This window comes from Ranitomeya imitator, chromosome 1 (assembly GCF_032444005.1).
Source record: "Ranitomeya imitator isolate aRanImi1 chromosome 1, aRanImi1.pri, whole genome shotgun sequence".
Taxonomy (NCBI): Eukaryota; Metazoa; Chordata; class Amphibia; order Anura; family Dendrobatidae; genus Ranitomeya; species Ranitomeya imitator.
In genome coordinates this window covers 116,947,689-116,969,245 of record NC_091282.1, presented here as the reverse complement: position 1 = coordinate 116,969,245, position 21,557 = coordinate 116,947,689, and the positions used below count along the sequence as shown (strand labels likewise).

The 21,557-nt window shown below is 49.8% G+C and overlaps 1 protein-coding gene across 2 annotated transcripts in view; it reads left to right on the top strand.

The window, feature by feature from the left end:
• The first annotated feature begins 6,835 nt into the window (after positions 1–6,835).
• Positions 6,836–21,557, top strand: part of AGGF1 (angiogenic factor with G-patch and FHA domains 1) — a 48,303-nt gene continuing 33,581 nt past the window's right edge. The window contains exons 1-6 of one of the 2 annotated variants that reach the window (XM_069750042.1): positions 6,836–7,220; positions 14,258–14,348; positions 16,768–16,928; positions 17,295–17,426; positions 17,621–17,803; positions 18,813–18,879. In XM_069750042.1, coding sequence (XP_069606143.1) covers positions 6,945–7,220; positions 14,258–14,348; positions 16,768–16,928; positions 17,295–17,426; positions 17,621–17,803; positions 18,813–18,879 — 910 coding nt within the window. In that variant the 5' untranslated portion in view covers positions 6,836–6,944. The remainder of the gene's footprint in view (positions 7,221–14,257; positions 14,349–16,767; positions 16,929–17,294; positions 17,427–17,620; positions 17,804–18,812; positions 18,880–21,557) is intronic. The other variant, XM_069750034.1, reaches the window with a different exon arrangement.

Sequence of the window (21,557 nt, the reverse complement as noted above, 5' to 3'; positions counted from 1 at the left end):
GGAAAATAAGTATTTGGTCAGAAACAAAATTTCTTCTCAATACTTTGTAATATATCCTTTGTTGGTAATGACAGAGGTCAAACGTTTTCTGTAAGCCTTCACAAGGTTGCCACACACTGTTGTTGGTATGTTGGCCCATTCCTCCATGCAGATCTCCTCTAGAGCAGTGATGTTTTTGGCTTTTCGCTTGGCAACACGGACTTTCAACTCCCTCCAAAGGTTTTCTATAGGGTTGAGATCTGGAGACTGGCTAGGCCACTCCAGGACCTTGAAATGCTTCTTACGAAGCCACTCCTTCGTTGCCCTGGCGGTGTGCTTTGGATCATTGTCATGTCGAAAGACCCAGCCACGTTTCATCTTCAATGCCCTTGCTGATGGAAGGAGGTTTGCACTCAAAATCTCACGATACATGGCCCCATTCATTCTTTCATGTACCCAGATCAGTCGTCCTGGCCCCTTTGCAGAGAAACAGCCCCAAAGCATGATGTTTCCACCACCATGCTTTACAGTAGGTATGGTGTTTGATGGATGCAACTCAGTATTCTTTTTCCTCCAAACACAACAAGTTGTGTTTCTACCAAACAGTTCCAGTTTGGTTTCATCAGACCATAGGACATTCTCCCAAAACTCCTCTGGATCATCCAAATGCTCTCTAACAAACTTCAGACGGGCCCGGACATGTACTGGCTTAAGCAGTGGGACACGCCTGGTACTGCAGGATCTGAGTCCATGGTGGCGTAGTGTGTTACTTATGGTAGGCCTTGTTACATTGGTCCCAGCTCTCTGCAGTTCATTCACTAGGTCCCCCCGCGTGGTTCTGGGATTTTTGCTCACCGTTCTTGTGATCATTCTGACCCCACGGGGTGGGATTTTGCGTGGAGCCCCAGATCGAGGGAGATTATCAGTGGTCTTGTATGTCTTCCATTTTCTAATTATTGCTCCCACTGTTGATTTCTTCACTCCAAGCTGGTTGGCTATTGCAGATTCAGTCTTCCCAGCCTGGTGCAGGGCTACAATTTTGTTTCTGGTGTCCTTTGACAGCTCTTTGGTCTTCACCATAGTGGAGTTTGGAGTCAGACTGTTTGAGGGTGTGCACAGGTGTCTTTTTATACTGATAACAAGTTTAAACAGGTGCCATTACTACAGGTAATGAGTGGAGGAAAGAGGAGACTCTTAAAGAAGAAGTTACAGGTCTGTGAGAGCCAGAAATCTTGATTGTTTGTTTCTGACCAAATACTTATTTTCCACCATAATATGCAAATAAAATGTTAAAAAAACAGACAATGTGATTTTCTGGATTTTTTTTTCTCAGTTTGTCTCCCATAGTTGAGGTCTACCTATGATGTAAATTACAGACGCCTCTCATCTTTTTAAGTGGTGGAACTTGCACTATTGCTGACTGACTAAATACTTTTTTGCCCCACTGTATATATATATATATATATATATATATATATATATATATACTGTATATAACACTTAGACAACAGAATATAACTCAGAATGAATCAAACTTCTGTGAAATCAAACTGTCCGCCTAGGAAGCAACAGTGATTGACAATCAATTTCATATGCTGTTGTGTAAATGGAATAGAGACGAGATGGAAATTATTGGCAATTATCAAGACACACTCAGTAAAGGAGTGGTTCTGCAGGTGGGGACCACAGATCACATCTCCATGCCAATGCTTTCTGGCTGATGTTTTGGTCACTTTTGAATGTTGGTTGTGCTTTCACACTTGTGGTAGCATGAGACGGACTCTGCAACCCACACATGTGGCTCAGGTAGTGCAGCTCATCAAGGATGGCACATCAATGCGAGCTGTGGCAAGAAGGTTTGCTGTCTCTGTCAGCGTAGTGTCCAGAGGCTGGAGGGGCTACCAGGAAAAAGGCCAGTACACCAGGAAACGTGGAGGGGGCCGTAGGAGGGCAGCAAACCAGCAGTAGGACCACTACCTCAGCCCTTGTGCGAGGAGCACTGCCAGAGCACTGAAAAATGCCCTCCAGCAGGTCACAAATGTGCATGTGTCTGCACAAACGGTTAGAAACCGACTCCATGAGGATGGTCTGAGTGCCCGACGTCCACAGATGGGAATTGTGCTCACAGCCCAACACTGTGCAGGATGCTTGGCATTTGCCACAGAACACCAGGATTGGCAAATTCGCCACTGGCGCAATGGGCTCTTCACAGATGAAAGCAGGTTCACATTGAGCATATGTGACAGAGTTTGGAGATGCCATGGAGAACGATCTGCTGCCTGCATCTGTGGACGCTGGGCATTCAGATCATTCTCATGCAGTCGGTTTCTAACCATTTGTGCAGACTCATGCACATTTGTGACCTGCTGGAGGTCATTTTGCAGTGCTCTGAGGGTATGTGCACACATTGCAGATTCTCTGCGGATTCGCAGCATTTTTTGAGGTGCAGAAAAGCTGCAGATCTGCAATTGATTTACAGTGCAATGTAAATCAATGAGAAAAAAAATGTGCACACTTTGCGGAAAATCCGCTGCGGAAACGCTGCGGTTTAAAAGAAGTAGCATGTCACTTCTTTTTTGTGAATCTGCAGCGTTTTTGTACCCATTCCATTATAGAAAACCGCAGGGGTAAAAAAACGCAGCAAATCCGCAAGAAAACCGCAGCAAAAACGCACAAAAAACGCGACAAATACGCAGGTGCGTTTTCTGCCAGGAGAGGCAGAATTTGCACAAGAAATTACTAAGCCTAATCCGCAACGTGTGCACATAGCCTGACAGTGCTTCTCCTGTTCCTCCTTGCACAAAGGCTGAGGTCCTGCTGCTAGGTTGTTGCCCTCCTACAGCCCCCTCCACGTCTCCTGGTGTACTGGCCTGTCTCCTGGTAGCGCCTCCAGCCTCTGGACGCTACGCTGACAGACACAGCAAACCTTCTTGCCACAGCTCGCGTTGATGTGCCATCCTGGATGAGCTGCACTACCTGAGCCACTTGTGTGGGTTGTAGAGTCCGTCTCATGCTACCACAAGTGTGAAAGCACAACCAACATTCAAAAGTGACCAAAACATCAGCCAGAAAACATTGGTACTGAGTTGTGATGAGCAAGTATTCTCGTTGCTCAAGATTTCCCAAGCATGCTCCTGGGGTCTCCGAGTATTTGTGACTGCTTGGAGATTTAGTTTTTATTGCCACAGCTGAATGATTTACATCTGTTAGCCAGCATAAGTGCCTGGTTGCTAGGGAACCCCCACATGTAGTTATGGTGGCTAACAGATGTAAATCATTCAGCTGTGGCAATAAAAACTAAATCTCCGAGCACCAAAAAATACTCGGAGGACACCTGAGCGTGCTCGGGAAATCTCAAGTAACGAGTATATTCGCTCATCACTAGTGCTGAGATGTGGTCTGTGGTCCCCACCTGCAGAACCACTCCTTTATTGAGTGTGTCTTGATAATTGCCAATAATTTTGATTTCATCTCTATTCCATTTGCACAACAGCATGTGAAATTGATCGTCAGTGTTGCTTCCTAAGTGGACAGTTTGATTTCACAGAAGTTTGATTTACTTGGAGTTAGATTCTGTTGTTTGTGTTCCCTTTATTTTTTGAGCAGTGTCTATACTAAGGCCGGCTTCACACTTGCGAGTTTTACGGACGTAAGAGCGCAGAAACTACGTCCGTAAAACTCGCAAAAAATACGGCACAATTATTCTCTATGCCCCTGCTCCTATCTGCCGTATTTTACTGATCAGTATTATACGGCTTTCTACGGCCGTACAAAATCGCAGCATGCTGCGTTTGTCACCGTACTGCGCAAGAAATACGCCAATGAAAGTCTATGGAAGCGTGAAAAATACGGATTTCACACGGACAAGCAGTGTGACTTGCGAGAAATACGCAGCGCTGTTAGAGAGAAAAGCCGGTAATTCAGTGCGGTGTACAGTAAAATCACACTGACAGCTTACAGTAGAATAGGTAGAATAAATGTGTACACATAGAATAGGTATATATATATATATATGTCAGTGAGACACATATATGTATATATATTAATATTTATTCCAGCGCTAGACAGCTTGAAAGCCGGTAATTCAGTGCGGTGTACAGTAAAATCACACTGACAGCTGACATTAGAATAGGTAGAATAAATATGTACACATAGAATAGGTATATATATATATATGTAAGTGAGACACATATATGTATATATATTCTTACTTCATACAGCCGCGATATAGCAAAAAGCCGGTAATTCAATTACCGGCTTTTTCTTTCTCCTTCCTAAAACCCGACATGATTTGAGACATGGTTTACATACAGTAAACCATGTCTTCTCTCCATTTTTTTTGCAGATTCCACACTACTAATGTCAGTAGTGTGTATCTGCAAAATTTGGCCGTTCTAGCTCTTAAAATAAAGGGTTAAATGGCGGAAAAAATTGGCGTGGGCTCCCGCGCAATTTTCTCCGCCAGAGTAGTAAAGCCAGTGACTGAGGGCAGATATTAATAGCCTGGAGAGGGTCCACGGTTATTGGCCCCCCCCTGGCTAAAAATATCTGCCCCCAGCCACCCCAGAACAGGCACATCTGGAAGATGCGCCTATTCTGGCACTTGGCCACTCTCTTCCCATTCCCGTGTAGCGGTGGGATATGGGGTAATGAAGGGTTAATGCCACCTTGCTATTGTAAGGTGACATTAAGCCTAATTAATAATGGAGAGGCGTCAATTATGACACCTATCCATTATTAATCCAATTGAATGAAAGGGTTAAATAAAACACAAACACATTATTTAAAATTATTTTAATGAAATAAAAACAATGGTTGTTGGAGTATTTTATTCTACGCCCAATCCAGTCACTGAAGACCCTCGTTCTGTGAAAGAAAAAACATAATAAACCAACAATATACTTACCCTCCGCAGATCTGTAACGTCCAACGATGTAAATCCTTCTGAAGGGGTTAAAACATTTTGCAGCAAGGAGCTTTGCTAATGCAATGCTACTCCTCGCTGCAAAACCCCGAGGAATGAGTCTAAATATAGATCAATGAGCTATATTTAGCTTCATTTGCGGTGAGGCGCCCTCTGCTGGATGTTCATAGATCGTGGGAAATTGCCTAGAAAGCCTGGGAGCTTTCTAGGAAAGGAAGGATTTACATCGTTGGACGTTACAGATCTGCGGAGGGTAAGTATATTGTTGGTTTATTATGTTTTTTCTTTCACAGAACGAGGGTCTTCAGTGACTGGATTGGGCGTAGAATAAAATACTCCAACAACCATTGTTTTTATTTCATTAAAATAATTTTAAATAATGTGTTTGTGTTTTATTTAACCCTTTCATTCAATTGGATTAATAATGGATAGGTGTCATAATTGACGCCTCTCCATTATTAATTAGGCTTAATGTCACCTTACAATAGCAAGGTGGCATTAACCCTTCATTACCCCATATCCCACCGCTACACGGGAATGGGAAGAGAGTGGCCAAGTGCCAGAATAGGTGCATCTTCCAGATGTGCCTTTTCTGGGGTGGCTGGGGGCAGATGTTTTTAGCCAGGGGGGGCCAATAACCGTGGACCCTCTCCAGGCTATTAATATCTGCCCTCAGTCACTGGCTTTACTACTCTGGTGGAGAAAATTGCGCGGGAGCCCACGCCAATTTTTTCCGCCATTTAACCCTTTAAGAGCTAGAACGGCCAAATTTTGCAGATACACACTACTGACATTAGTAGTGTGGAATCTGCAAAAAAAATGGAGAGAAGACATGGTTTAGTGTATGTAAACCATGTCTCAAATCATGTCGGGTTTTAGGAAGGAGAAAGAAAAAGCCGGTAATTGAATTACCGGCTTTCAAGCTGTATAGCGCTGGAAAAAATATTAATATATATACATATATGTGTCTCACTGACATATATATATATATATATATATATATATATATAGACAGTATATATATTTTTTTTTTTCTTTTTGGGACACATGGATCACTTCTATAGCGGTATGTTGGTTTTGCAAGCCTGCGAGAAAACCACGCAGTACGGATGCCATACGGATTACATACGGAGGATGCCATGCGCAAAAAACGCTGACACACCCTGCCTACGGAGGAGCTATGGACCACTATTTTCGGGACATTTCAGCGTATTACGGCCGTAATATACGGACCGTATTTTCATACGCTGAGTGTGAAGCCGGCCTTATTCTATTCTAACCTGTCTGTGTGATTTTACTGTAGCAGAACGTGAATTGATGGCTTTTCAAAGGAGGTACGATTCTACAGTAGTTTTTTTCCTCTGGGGGCACTCAACTTTATTAGCATGCACAAAGAGACCCAAGTTAGCCCCAAAAACGCATGAAAAAAACGCACCAAAAATACTGGAAAAAAACCCCTCCGAAGGCGCGATCACATTTTTTCTTCATTTCACCCCACAGGATTGCCTGTACATTATGGTATAATGAACGCTGTCACTGAGCTACAATAATAATCGCACCCTCGTGCTGCTCTGTGGGCGAAAATATGAGAAAGTATCACTCTTACCAGCAGGGGAGGAAAAACATAAGCGCAAAAAAAGACATCATGTCAAGAAGGGGTTAAAGGGAGCGCTTTGGCTGCAGTTATGGGGGCGTGCATGAATATTGGAGGAATTTATACAAAGTAACAGATTCTGCCTGAAAAAAAGGAAAATTGCAAAAATCAGACATGAACTATCAGCACCAGAGCAGCCTGACCGCTGCCCCCCTGAGGACACTGGCGGCACTACACAAGCACCAGCTCCCAGACCCAACCAGCGGCGCACAGAGTACAGCCAGGCATCTGCGTCACGTGATCACAGAGGAGTCACGTGGTATGGAACAGTCACGTGTCGTTCGCCAGTCACGTGTTTCTCTGCGACCGGAGCGTTGAAGCAGGAAGGGAAACTAGTTGCTAATGAAGGGGAACCGGCCAGAGACGTGATGTGATTTTCGGGGTGTTATGGCCGGTCACGGAGAAGACGCCTCTCCACCCCAGGATCTGGATGAGGCAGATGAGATACTAACGAGTGCTGAGGACGATCCGGATCAGTCATGGCCGGAGGTGGAGAATGCTGCAAAAACCCCGCCGTCTTCTGCTCTCGGCTGCCGGGTACAAGCCCTGGAGGAAGAACTGAGGAACTGCCAGGAGGAGCTGCGCAGCATCCAGAGACAGCTGAGCCTGAGCCAGAGACTGCACCGCAGCGCGGAGGCCACCAATCAGGAGCTGCGGAAACAGGCCAGTCACCCATAGCAACCATGACACTCACTTCCAGCCAATCAGATCTCTTCTTTCACTATCGAACCTGCAACAACAAAAAATGAAAGCAGCACGCTGATTGGTAGATGGGAGACAATGCTGTTTTAATTTTATGGCAAGGTTTCTATTACTGATGATCATAAGCTTGTGATACACAGGAGCTGACGTCCAGCATCTCCCCCGTACACAGGAGCTGACGTCCAGCGTCTCCCCCGTACACAGGAGCTGACGTCCAGCGTCTCCCCCGTACACAGGAGCTGACGTCCAGCGTCTCCCCCGTACACAGGAGCTGACGTCCAGCGTCTCCCCCGTACACAGGAGCTGACGTCCAGCGTCTCCCCCGTACACAGGAGCTGACGTCCAGCATCTCCCCCATACACAGGAGCTGACGTCCAGCGTCTCCCCCGTACACAGGAGCTGAGGTCCAGCGTCTCCCCCATACACAGGAGCTGACGTCCAGCGTCTCCCCCGTACACAGGAGCTGAGGTCCAGCGTCTCCCCCGTACACAGGAGCTGACGTCCAGCGTCTCCCCCGTACACAGGAGCTGACGTCCAGCGTCTCCCCCGTACACAGGAGCTGACGTCCAGCGTCTCCCCCGTACACAGGAGCTGACGTCCAGCGTCTCCCCCGTACACAGGAGCTGACGTCCAGCGTCTCCCCCGTACACAGGAGCTGACGTCCAGCGTCTCCCCCGTACACAGGAGCTGACGTCCAGCGTCTCCCCCGTACACAGGAGCTGACGTCCAGCGTCTCCCCCGTACACAGGAGCTGACGTCCAGCGTCTCCCCCGTACACAGGAGCTGACGTCCAGCGTCTCCCCCGTACACTGGAGCTGACGTCCAGCGTCTCCCCCGTACACAGGAGCTGACGTCCAGCGTCTCCCCCGTACACAGGAGCTGACGTCCAGCGTCTCCCCCGTACACAGGAGCTGACGTCCAGCGTCTCCCCCGTACACAGGAGCTGACGTCCAGCGTCTCCCCCGTACACAGGAGCTGACGTCCAGCGTCTCCCCCGTACACAGGAGCTGACGTCCAGCGTCTCCCCCGTACACAGGAGCTGACGTCCAGCGTCTCCCCCGTACACAGGAGCTGACGTCCAGCGTCTCCCCCGTACACAGGAGCTGACGTCCAGCGTCTCCCCCGTACACAGGAGCTGACGTCCAGCGTCTCCCCCGTACACAGGAGCTGAGGTCCAGCGTCTCCCCCGTACACAGGAGCTGACGTCCAGCGTCTCCCCCGTACACTGGAGCTGACGTCCAGCGTCTCCCCCGTACACAGGAGCTGACGTCCAGCGTCTCCCCCGTACACAGGAGCTGACGTCCAGCGTCTCCCCCGTACACAGGAGCTGACGTCCAGCGTCTCCCCCGTACACAGGAGCTGACGTCCAGCGTCTCCCCCGTACACAGGAGCTGACGTCCAGCGTCTCCCCCGTACACAGGAGCTGACGTCCAGCGTCTCCCCCGTACACAGGAGCTGACGTCCAGCGTCTCCCCCGTACACAGGAGCTGACGTCCAGCGTCTCCCCCGTACACAGGAGCTGACGTCCAGCGTCTCCCCCGTACACAGGAGCTGACGTCCAGCGTCTCCCCCGTACACAGGAGCTGACGTCCAGCGTCTCCCCCGTACACAGGAGCTGACGTCCAGCGTCTCCCCCGTACACCGGAGCTGACGTCCAGCGTCTCCCCCGTACACCGGAGCTGACGTCCAGCGTCTCCCCCGTACACAGGAGCTGACGTCCAGCGTCTCCCCCGTACACAGGAGGTGACGTCCAGCGTCTCCCCCGTACACAGGAGCTGACGTCCAGCGACTCCCCCGTACACAGGAGCTGACATCCAGCGACTCCCCCGTACACAGGAGCTGACGTCCAGCGTCTCCCCCGTACACAGGAGCTGACGTCCAGCGATTCCCCCGTACACAGGAGCTGACGTCCAGCGTCTCCCCCGTACACAGGAGCTGACGTCCAGCGACTCCCCCGTACACAGGAGCTGACGTCCAGCGTCTCCCCCGTACACAGGAGCTGACGTCTAGCGACTCCCCCGTACACAGGAGGTGACGTCCAGTTTCTCCCCATACACAGGAGCTGACGTCCAGCGTCTCCCCCGTACACAGGAGCTGAGGTCCGGCGTTTCCCCCGTACACAGGATCTGACGTCCAGCGTCTCCCCCGTACACAGGAGCTGACGTCCAGCGTCTCCCCCGTACACAGGAGCTGACGTCCAGCGTCTCCCCCGTACACAGGAGCTGACGTCCAGCGTCTCCCCCGTACACAGGAGCTGACGTCTAGCGACTCCCCCGTACACAGGAGCTGACGTCCAGCGTCTCCCCCGTACACAGGAGCTGATGTCTGCGCTCTCTCCCGATTCCCCCGTACACAGGAGCTGACGTCCAGCGTCTCCCCCATACACAGGAGCTGACGTCCAGCGTCTCCCCCGTACACAGGAGCTGACGTCCAGCATCTCCCCCGTACACAGGAGCTGACGTCCAGCGTCTCCCCCGTACACAGGAGCTGACGTCTAGCGACTCCCCCGTACACAGGAGCTGACGTCCAGTGTCTCCCCCGTACACAGGAGCTGATGTCTGCGCTCTCTCCCGATTCCCCCGTACACAGGAGCTGACATCCAGCGATTCCCCTGTACACAAGAGCTGACATCCAGCGATTCCCCCGTACACAGGAGCTGAGGTCCGGCGTCTCTCCCGTACACAGGATCTGACGTCCAGCGTCTCCCCCGTACACAGGAGCTGACATCCAGCGATTCCCCCGTACACAGGAGCTGAGGTCCGGCGTCTCCCCCGTACACAGAAGCTGACATCCAGCGTCTCCCCCGTACACAGGAGCTGACGTCCAGCGATTCCCCCATACACAGGAGCTGACATCCAGCGACTCCCCCGTACACAGGAGCTGACGTCCAGCGTCTCCCCCGTACACAGGAGCTGACGTCCAGCGACTCCCCCGTACACAGGAGGTGACGTCCAGTGTCTCCCCCATACACAGGAGCTGACGTCCAGCGTCTCCCCCGTACACAGGAGCTGAGGTCCGGCGTTTCCCCCGTACACAGGATCTGACGTCCAGCGTCTCCCCCGTACACAGGAGCTGACGTCCAGCGTCTCCCCCGTACACAGGAGCTGACGTCCAGCGTCTCCCCCGTACACAGGAGCTGACGTCCAGCGTCTCCCCCGTACACAGGAGCTGACGTCTAGCGACTCCCCCATACACAGGAGCTGACGTCCAGCGTCTCCCCCGTACACAGGAGCTGACGTCCAGCGTCTCCCCCATACACAGGAGCTGATGTCTGCGCTCTCTCCCGATTCCCCCGTACACAGGAGCTGAGGTCCGGCGTCTCCCCCGTACACAGGATCTGACGTCCAACGACTTCCCCGTACACAGGAGCTGACGTCCAGCGTCTCCCCCATACACAGGAGCTGACGTCTGGCACTCTCTCCCAATTCCCCCGTACACAGGAGCTGACGTCTGGCACTCTCTCCCTATTCCCCCGTACACAGGAGCTGACGTCTGGCGCTCTCTCCTGATTCCCCCGTACACAGGAGCTGACGTCTGGCGCTCTCTCCCGATTCCCCCGTACCCAGGAGCTGACGTCTGGCGCTCTCTCCCGATTCCCCCGTACACAGGAGCTGACGTCTGGCACTCTCTCCTGATTCCCCCGTAGACAGGAGCTGACGTCTGGCACTCTCTCCCGATTCCCCCGTACACAGGAGCTGACGTCTGGCGCTCTCTCCCGATTCCCCCGTACACAGGAGCTGACGTCTGGCGCTCTCTCCCGATTCCCCCGTACCCAGGAGCTGACGTCTGGCGCTCTCTCCCGATTCCCCCGTACACAGGAGCTGACGTCTGGCACTCTCTCCTGATTCCCCCGTAGACAGGAGCTGACGTCTGGCACTCTCTCCCGATTCCCCCGTACACAGGAGCTGACGTCTGGCGCTCTCTCCTGATTCCCCCGTACACAGGAGCTGACGTCCGGCGATCTCTCCCGATTCCCCCGTACACAGGAGCTGACGTCTGGCGATCTCTCCCGATTCCCCCGTACACAGGAGCTGACTTCAAAATGGCCGCCATGGTCACCACCACTCTTGAAAAGTTTTCCCCCTCCCTTATACTAGTATGCCACAAACAGAAAGTTGATATCACAAACCATTCCCATTTTATTTAGGTGTATCCATTATTGATGAGCGAGTGTACTCCGAGTATTTGTTAGTGTTCGGAGATTTAGTTTTCATAGCGGCAGCTGAATGATTTACAGCTATTAGCCAGGCTGAGTACATGTGGGGGTTGCCTGGTTGCTAGGGAATCCCCACATGTAATCAAGCAGGCTAACAGATGTAAATCATTCAGCTGAGGTGATGAAAACTTAATCTCCGAACACTAACAAATACTTGGAGACCACCCGAGCGTGCTCTGGAAAACCCGAGCAACGAGTATATTCGCTCATCACTAGTATCCATATACATGGCCCACCCTGTATATTCATTCTGTGATTGTAACAGAAACGGAAGCAATGGGTTAATCTGCGCTGCCGTGGAAAGGAATAGCAGATGCAGATCCAATTTTAGCGGTTTAATCATCAGTGCCTTTCAAAGTTTCACAACTTCATCAGGACAAACCACAATATAGTCACAATCAGCACAGGCAGAAATAAATAGACTGTTCAAATAAAGGGGGTCCTTATAAGTGGCATCTTCTCTGAGTGAAGTCCTTCCGATAACTGTCTCCATGTAGCACAGACGCCATGAAGAGATTTGATGCCCAGAGCTCGTCTCCACTGACTTACCTCTTCTCCATCTTCAGTAGTGATTCCCAACACCATACCCTTAAAAATTTAAGTATCATTATACTGCCCCATGAAAATATTTCCCATGCTGCATGCCTGAATAAATAATTGCCTGTGCTTCCTACTTAAAATACCCCCGCTTCCCCCCCACACTGCCCCCTCAGCAAAATATCCCTACTCACAGCCCCTCTGGCATATGTCCTCCTTACTGCTCCTCTGCAAAATGTCCCCCTCAAACTGCCCCTCTCCAAAACATCCCTGCACACTGCTCCTCTGTAAAAGTGTCCCCCTTACACTGCCCCTCTGCATAATATCCCCCACACTGTGCCTTTCCGAAACCTCCTCCCCACACTGCCTCTCTTCAAAATATCTCCCAAACACAACCTGTCTCCTCCATATATCTCTGAACTAATCTCCCGATATCTTCCCTCACGTAATCTCTGGTCCTCCCAAGACCTCCTACTCTCCTCCACACTTATTCTCTCCTCACCCAACCGCCTCCAAGACTTCTCCCGAATATCCCCAATCCTCTGGAATTCTTTGCCCCAAAACGTCCGACTATCAACCACATTCGGATCCTTCAGACGGAACCTGAAAACCCATCTCCTCTTCAGGAAAGCCTACAGCCTGCACTGACACCGCTGCCTCCTCGCCAACATCGGAGCTCCTGCAACCCTCAACCTACTGTCTCCATCCCCACCATCCTGTAGAATGTAAGCCCACAAGGGCAGGGTCCTCACCCCTCTGTATCAGTCCGTCATTGTTAGTTTGTTTACTGTAAGTGATATCAGTAACTTGTATGTAACCCCTTCTCATGTACAGCACCATGGAATCAATGGTGCTATATAAATAAATAATAATAATAAAAAACTTCACTCTGCAAAATATCCTCTGCACACTTCCCCTCTGCAAATTATCCCCCCCCCCCCACACTGCCCCCCGCACTTCCCGTTTACAAAATATACACCCTTTAAAGTGGCTGTTCAACATACCCACCTACATTGCCCCTCTGCAAAATACCACCCCACACACACTGTGCCTCTGTTAAATATCCCCAGTACAGTGCCCCTTTGAATAAAGTCCCCACCACCTCTTGGAAAACTATGCACCTTTTCAAAATTGTCACTCCCATTGCATGCTGACACAATAACATTAAACCCCTCCCCACCTCATCCACAATAATAAGGCATTGAATCTTTGGCTTCTTGAAGGAGCGCTTAGTATTGGCTGTGTCATCTCTTCTCCTGCTGCTTCGGTGCCCTCAGCAGTGTGATGATATCTTCAGCGTGCTGACCGCATCACGTTGCTGCACATTTGGGTTCAGGACTGACGAGCACTGCGCTGCTCCTGTCCCTGCTCCTGTCCCTGCTGCTCTCTCTGCTCCTGTCCCTGCTGCTCTCTCTGTTCCTGTCCCCGCTCCTCTCTCTGCTCCTCTCTCTGCTCCTGTCCCTGCTGCTCTGTCTGCTCCTGTCCCCGCTCCTCTCTCTGTTCCTGTCCCTGCTCATGTCCCCACTCCTCTCTCTGCTCCTGTCCCTGCTCCTCTCCCTGCTGCTCTCTCTGTTCCTGTCCCCGCTCCTCTCTCTGCTCCTGTCCTTGCTCCTGTTCCCTCTCCTGTCCCCGCTTCTGTCCCTGCTCCTGTCCCTGCTGCTCTCTCTATGTTCCTGTCCCCGCTCCTCTCTCTGCTCCTGTCCCTGCTCCTGTTCCCTCTCCTGTCCCCGCTTCTGTCCCTGCTCCTCTCTCTGCTCCTGTCCCTGCTCCACACTGTTAAAATGTATTCGCCTCTAAAAGCCGCGAATACATTTGAGTATAAGAAGGAGCAGCGCATCCCGGACAGCTCTGCAGGCCACACAACAACCTTCGTAGCGCTGCTTTATTTTTTGTCAATCAAAATCCACAGCAGCAAATCTTCTTCGTTTTGTACCAATACAGGACCGCTCCTTATGAATGAGCCCTGCGGAGTGGGAAAAAACCTGATGCCCCTCTCCCGGACAGCATTACTTCTCCATGCTCAGCTCTGCAGCCCCCCTCTAATCCCTTAGCATCAACATTCGGAGGGGTGTCTCGTGAGTGTTGCTGCTGATCAGTGATGAGCCGCGACATTACCTGTGAACATGTCCTTACATAAGTGAATTACCAGGATGATCGTGTATTGTGCTGAAAGAATTGTCTATCATGTGCAATATATTTCTATGTACAGTACTTTATAAATTCCTTCCTTTTCATCTGTTGACAGGTAGAGAAATTAAGTGAAGAAATCCATGAATTTAATAAGCGTGAAAAGGTTGACCAGGAAGTGCAGACAGAGGAGTATTCATCATGGCCGGGTAAGGATGGCTGTGCGCCATGAGGCTAGAACTGGAATTTGTACACTAGTATAATCATATAATTAATGGGGTTGTTTCATGAGGTATCTTATGGAGCGGCGCCGTTGCCTCTTGTGGAGCGGCGCCGTTGCCTCTTGTGGAACGGCGCCGCTGCCTCTTGTGGAGCGGCGCCGCTGCCTCTTGTGGAGCGGCGCCGCTTCCTCTTGTGGAGCGGCGCCGCTTCCTCTTGTGGAGCGGCGCCGCGGCCTCTTGTGGAGCGGCGCCGCGGCCTCTTGTGGAGCGGCGCCGCGGCCTCCTGATTACTTTGGGAACTCTGGACTCTTATTGATTGACAGTTTGGACCAACGTTGTTTCTCAGGCCCTTACTGTGCGCTCTTCAATGTGACAAGGAAATGCAGCTCTGCCTCTGCAGCATCAGCGGAGCACCGGCACATTGAAGCTATATAGAGAAGAGCTTGTAAGTGCTGCACTCTGGCAAGGAGACTGACCTGCCACTGCTGGTAGACTGCAGATGTGGCCCATCACCTAGACAACAAGCCGTAAACAATGACATTAATAAGCCCCCCATTCTTGAGAACGAACAGGATTCCAAAGTTGCCTGTTTTTACAAGCACACTGAAATGGTACCCACTTAATATAGGGAGACTAACCCTTTAACATCATGTGTGGTGTGGCAGGTGTCTGATAATCATCTGTATTGTATTTTTTCTTGGCTGTGATAGAAAGCAGCCCTTTGTGCACTGACTTTTTCGAAAACTCCATGTAAAGAGCGTGACCAGCAGTTCCCAGTTAATTTCAAGCTAAACTAGTAATCCAATCTCGAAAAGATGTAAGATGTAATAATAGCATCCAAAAAGACGTGTTTTAATCTGCCCATTGGATATGTTGTGTATGCGCTAATATAGACATTTTCTAGATTTATACTTATTTGGAACAAGTGGAGCTGCAGTGTAAAGTATGAGGGTGGCTTCAGAACTCAGCCGTGAGCTGCACTGCTGTATAGGCGGCATACTGAGGTACGGAAGAGGCCTCTAGTGCGTCAGATACAGTCCTACTTGTAAAACACACGTAGGCTGCCGTCAGCGATCATAGCCCCATTACAAGGCTACACACTTGTCATGTAAATGGAAATTGTGTTTCTATTACCTAACAGACCGGACATTCAGCGTCTCCCACTCACACACCACCTCCTCATATCGCCCCCTATCTGTCGGAGTCCCACAATGTTCAGTCCTTGGGCCCCTGCTCTTCTCCATTTACACCTTTGGCCTGGGACAGCTCATAGAATCTCATGTCTTTCAGTATCACCTCTATGCTGATGACACACAGATCTACATCTCTGGACCAGATATCACCTCCCTACTAACCAGAATCCCTCAATGTCTATCTGCTATTTCATCCTTCTTCTCCGCTAGATTTCTAAAATTTAACATGGACAAAACAGAATTCATCGTCTTTCCCCCATCTCACGCGACCTCCCAACGAACATATCCATTACAGTAAATGGATGCCCACTCTCCCCAGTCCCACAAGCTCGCTGTCTCGGAGTAATCCTTGACACTGATCTCTCCTTCAAACCGCATATCCAAGCCTTTTCCACTTCCTGCTGACTTCAACTCAAAAATATTTCACAAATCCGTTCATTCCTAAACCAAGAATCTGTAAAAACCCTAGTCCATGCCCTCATCATCTCTCGCCTTGACTACTGCAACCTCCTGCTCTGTGGCCTCCCCTCTAACACTCTCGCACCCCTCCAATCTATTCTAAACTCTGCTGCCCGACTAATCCACCTGTCCCCCCGCTATTCCCCGGCCTCTCCCCTCTGTCAATCCCTTCACTGGCTCCCCATTGCCCAGAGACTCCAGTACAAAACCCTTACCATGACATACAAAGCCATCCACAACCTGTCTCCTCCATACATCTGTGACCTCGTCTCCCGGTACTTACCTACACGCAACCTCCGATCCTCACAAGATCTCCTTCTCTACTCCCCTCTTATCTCCTCTTCCCACAATCGTATACAAGATTTCTCTCGCGTATCACCCTCTACCACAACATATCAGACTCTTGCCTACCATCGAAACCTTCAAAAAGAACCTGAAGATCTACCTCTTCCGACAAGCCTACAACCTGCAGTAACCACCGATCGACCAAACCGCTGCATGACCAGCTCTATCGTCGCCTACTGTATCCTCACCCATCCCTTGTAGATTGTGAGCCTTCGCGGGCAGGGTCCTCACTCCTCCTGTACCAGTTATGACTTGTATTGTTTAAGATTATTGTACTTGTTTTTATTATGTATACCCCTCCTCACATGTAAAGCGCCATGGAATAAATGGCGCTATAATAACAAATAATAATAATATTACAGAGAGAGGATGAGCATATAACATTCATGGTTACTAACATTACTTTTCAGATTCCTATTATTACCAGTATTCCTATGAGCATTACACCCACACTGATGCCCACGAGGTGGAGGCAAGTAATGGTAGCGAGTCTACTATAGATAGGTCACAGGATCCAGGAGAAAGTACGAGTCTGTGTGATGGAGGAGTGCAAGAATCCGATAATTGTCAGGTAAGGAATCTGGGACATGAAATCCAGCTGGTAACACATACCCCGCTGTGATATGCACAGGGGGCCGGTGATCAATAGTCCATGGGCCTAAGAGACTTCTCCATGCAGAATTTCTAGTTGCCTATTAGTTTGCTCATGTTAAAAATAATAAACTCCACAGCATTACTCACCTTCCCCAGGTCCAGTGCTGCCTTTCCGCAGTTTCTCCTGGTCTTTAACAAGCTGCATCGGTGGCATTGTGACAACAGCGCATGCAACCGCTGCAGGCAATCACTGAGCTCACAGGCACAAGCTTAAGATTGAGAAATGAGATTGTGTACAGCACTGCAGGACTTGTCTGCAAAAAAGTCTTCTTCATCTTTCTAGGAAGAGAGCGGAACGTCGCTTGCCGAAAGCCTGAGAGCAACCGCAGAAGCCGCCTTATCTCAGACTGGATTTACCTACGATGAGAATACTGGGATGTATTACGACCACAGTACTGGATTTTACTATGATTCGGTATGTGTCTATAGTGCACATTCATCTAGCAGAATATTCCCTGTGCGTGCTCCCACTGGGGTATAACACGGCCGAGTGCTACCTGGTGTTTTATCGGAAAGCACCCGGATCAGTGTTGGGCTATGGGGCAGTCACATCTGCGATTATTTCTTCAGGCTGATTTCATAACTTTTATTCTCTATTTCCTTTTAAAGGAATCCCAGTTATATTATGATCCTGCAACTGGGATTTATTACTACTGCGATGTGGAAAATGGTCGCTACCTGTTTCATTCAAAGGTGGATTTTCAGTCATTTGTAAACCCAGACCCTCAACCAATCACTGAGAAAAAGAAGAAAAAGAAACGTGAGGCCAGCAGTCAGCAAGAGGATGGCAAAGTCAGTAACGAGCTCTGTGCATGTGCAGTTGTCGGAATAATGTGTCACCATTAAAGGGGTTGTCTCCCTTACAGTCTTGAGCACACTGCTCTTCTGTATGCTGGCATCCAGCTTTCTGAGGTCAGTGTGAGCTGGCGGCATGCCTAGGCCATAGTCCCGAACTGTGTGCTCTCCAATGCTGCTTGCAGAGGCAGCGTCACCTCTGTAGCATCGGAGGAGTACAGGAGCGCTTTGTTGGCCAGCCTCAGAAAATGGCTCGATAACTAGCTGTGAATTATAGAATTGAGTCCCTCTGTTCTTGAGAACGTAGAGGATTTTTCGTAGAAGGTAAATTCCATACCTACTATTTTTATTTATTTTTTAAAGCACTTTGCAATTTTATCAATTTGATAAGACGAGACAACCCCTTTAAATGATTTACTGGTTTCGGGTACTTTATAGAAATGATGAGGGAATTCCATAACCTACAATTGCCTAATGCTCCTATGGAAAGAAGCCGTCTCCATAAACTGTATATTAGGCAATTGCAGTTTGTCTAATTCCCAAACAATTTCTGTACCGTAACGTAAAACCTCGCCATTTCCACTTTAGACAAAGCATGGTGTCTATGTGACCGTGTAGCAGCCGCCATATTCTCCATCTAAAGGGAACCATATGTTTAACAGAAATGAAAATTGGGCTTTCCCAGGTGTAAATGACCTCTGAACTGTACTAGATGACCTCTGACACAATGCCTGGCCATACATTAGGGTTCCGCCGCTGCTCTGTCTGGTGTAATCCGAATTTGGTGTGGAGATACCATACACCTATAGATTATGTCCCTGGAGTGAGGGGACAGGGCAGGAAGGTCCTCGCACGATGTCCTGAGAGATGTTGGGGCCCTCTGACACTTCTTCACCAGTGATTGTCGCTACGTTTGTGTCTTTTGGGCACGAGAGGCAGGTTTTGTTTCCAGAAATGCTCCTTTGTAACCCATTCCAGATATGATGACTGTTCATCCTGTCTTTAGGTACTAGCCTTGACCGCAAACATGGTTGGCTTGAGGATTTCTTCTTATGGATACTCTCCATGCAAAGGTAGAGTTGAATTGTTTTATTGTACCTTGATGGGCAGGTGAATATTGAGATTTGGATGTTCTCCTTTTTCCACACACAGGTTCACCTTCTTTAGATCGCGTTACTTTTTCCAGTGAGTGAAATTCGTTCTTGCTTTTTAGTGAATATGTAAAAAACAGATTAGGCTTGGACATTAAGTACAGGCACCTTCTACATGTGATACATGCTCTTAAAGGACTGTTTCCACAGGGACGTTTATGGCTTATCAGTGGGATATGCCATTAATGTCTGATAAGTGGGAACCCAACCTTTGTGATCTACGGTTGTCTCGAGAACAGGGTCCCATAGCGAGAAGTGGTCACACGTACACAGCTCCTCCCCACTTACCGGTATATTGATTTTCCAAAAATTGCATAGCAAGTCTGTATGCCAATATCGAGACCTCCTAAGCAAATGAATGGAGAGGGCAAATGCCCTGGATGACAGTGATGTGAAATGGGGTCCTCTTCTCATGGCTTTTATGATATCCGTCTCCCTTGCTCATTATGGCATAGCCACACATGCAGACATCCCAGGTGGGACAACACCTTTAAAGTTGTGAAATCCCTTGTTCAGGCACATGTTTTCCCTACAGAGGATACCACCGGGATGATGAAGTATTAGGCTATGTGCACACGTTCAGGAATTCATGCAGAAAATTCCTGTGAAAATCCGGACATTTCTGCCAGATTTCCGCATGCGTTTTTTTGCGAGTTTTTGACGCGGTTTTTTGTGCGTTTTTTCCCGGACATTTCCCAATGCATTAGACAGTGGGAAAACTGCGAAAAAAACGCAAAATTAATGAGCAGGTTCATTATTTTTCCGCAATGCGTTTTTCATGCGGAAAAACGCACATCATGTGCACAGAAGTTGCGGATTTCATTAAAAATGATAGGATGCTTAATGTATGCAGATTATTTGCGGTTTTATAGCGTTTTTATAGCGCAAAAACGCTAAAAAACCGCAAATAATCTGCAACGTGTGCGCATAGCCTTACACGGGAAATGGACGCTCACAGGAGCAGCTCTTACTTGGTGCGTCTCTTCTTCTATAAGTTAGAATGGGTTTCTGACTGAGGAGCATCTTTTTATTTGGGTGGATGGGGCAGCCTCCATGATTTGCTGTGGTTCTGTGCATAATTACTGAGAAATGGGCTCATTCTTATTAAGCTCATAAGCTAAGATTTCATTATAGCTGAGGGTCCCAAATTTTAGTACATGGAAAAAATGTCAGAACTGAACTGGCAGATATCTTTGCCATCTTTATAGTTAAACTTGCTATTGAACCCGTTCTACGCCCGGGTGGCGAGCATTTATATTGGTATATGGTCTCCATCCTGGTATGTGCTGCTCCATCCTGCGCCCCCATCCTGTCATGTGCTGCTCCATCCTGCGTCCCCATCCTGTCATGTGCTGCTCCATCCTGCGTCCCCATCCTGTCATGTGTTGCTCCATCCTGCGCCCCCATCCTGTCATGTGCTGCTTCCATCCTGCGTCCCCATCCTGTCATGTGCTGCTTCCATCCTGCGTCCCCATCCTGTCATGTGCTGCTCCCATCCTGCGTCCCCATCCTGTCATGTGCTGCTCCCATCCTGCGTCCCCATCCTGTCATGTGCTGCTCCCATCCTGCGTCCCCATCCTGTCATGTGCTGCTCCCATCCTGCGTCCCCATCCTGTCATGTGCTGCTCCCATCCTGCGTCCCCATCCTGTCATGTGCTGCTCCCATCCTGTCATGCGCTGCTCCCATCCTGCGTCCCCATCCTGTCATGCGCTGCTCCCATCCTGCGTCCCCATCCTGTCATGCGCTGCTCCCATCCTGCGTCCCCATCCTGTCATGCGCTGCTCCCATCCTGCGTCCCCATCCTGTCATGCGCTGCTCCCATCCTGCGTCCCCATCCTGTCATGCGCTGCTCCCATCCTGCGTCCCCATCCTGTCATGCGCTGCTCCCATCCTGCGTCCCCATCCTGTCATGCGCTGCTCCCATCCTGCGTCCCCATCCTTTCATGCGCTGCTCCCATCCTGCGTCCCCATCCTGTCATGCGCTGCTCCCATCCTGCGTCCCCATCCTGTCATGCGCTGCTCCCATCCTGCGTCCCCATCCTGTCATGCGCTGCTCCCATCCTGCGTCCCCATCCTGTCATGTGCTGCTCCCATCCTGCGTCCCCATCCTGTCATGGGCTGCTCCATCCTGCGTCCCCATCCTGTCATGCGCTGCACCCATCCTGCGTCCCCATCCTGTCATGTGCTGCTCCCATCCTGCGTCCCCATCCTGTCATGCGCGGCTGCTCCCATCCTGCGTCCCCATCCTGTCATGTGCTGCTCCATCCTGCGTCCCCATCCTGTCATGCGCTGCTCCATCCTGCACCCCCGTTCTGACATGGGCTGCTTCCATCCCGCCACACTCAGCTCTGCTACATCTGCCACACTCAGCTCTGCTACATCTGCCACACTCTGCTCTACTACATCTGCCACACTCTGCTCTACTACTTCTGCCACACTCTGCTCTACTACTTCTGCCACACTCTGCTCTACTACTTCTGCCACACTCTGCTCTACTACTTCTGCCACACTCTGCTCTGCTACATCTGCCACATTCTGCTCTGCTACATCTGCCACACTCTACTCTGCTACGTCTGCCACACTCTGCTCTGCTACGTCT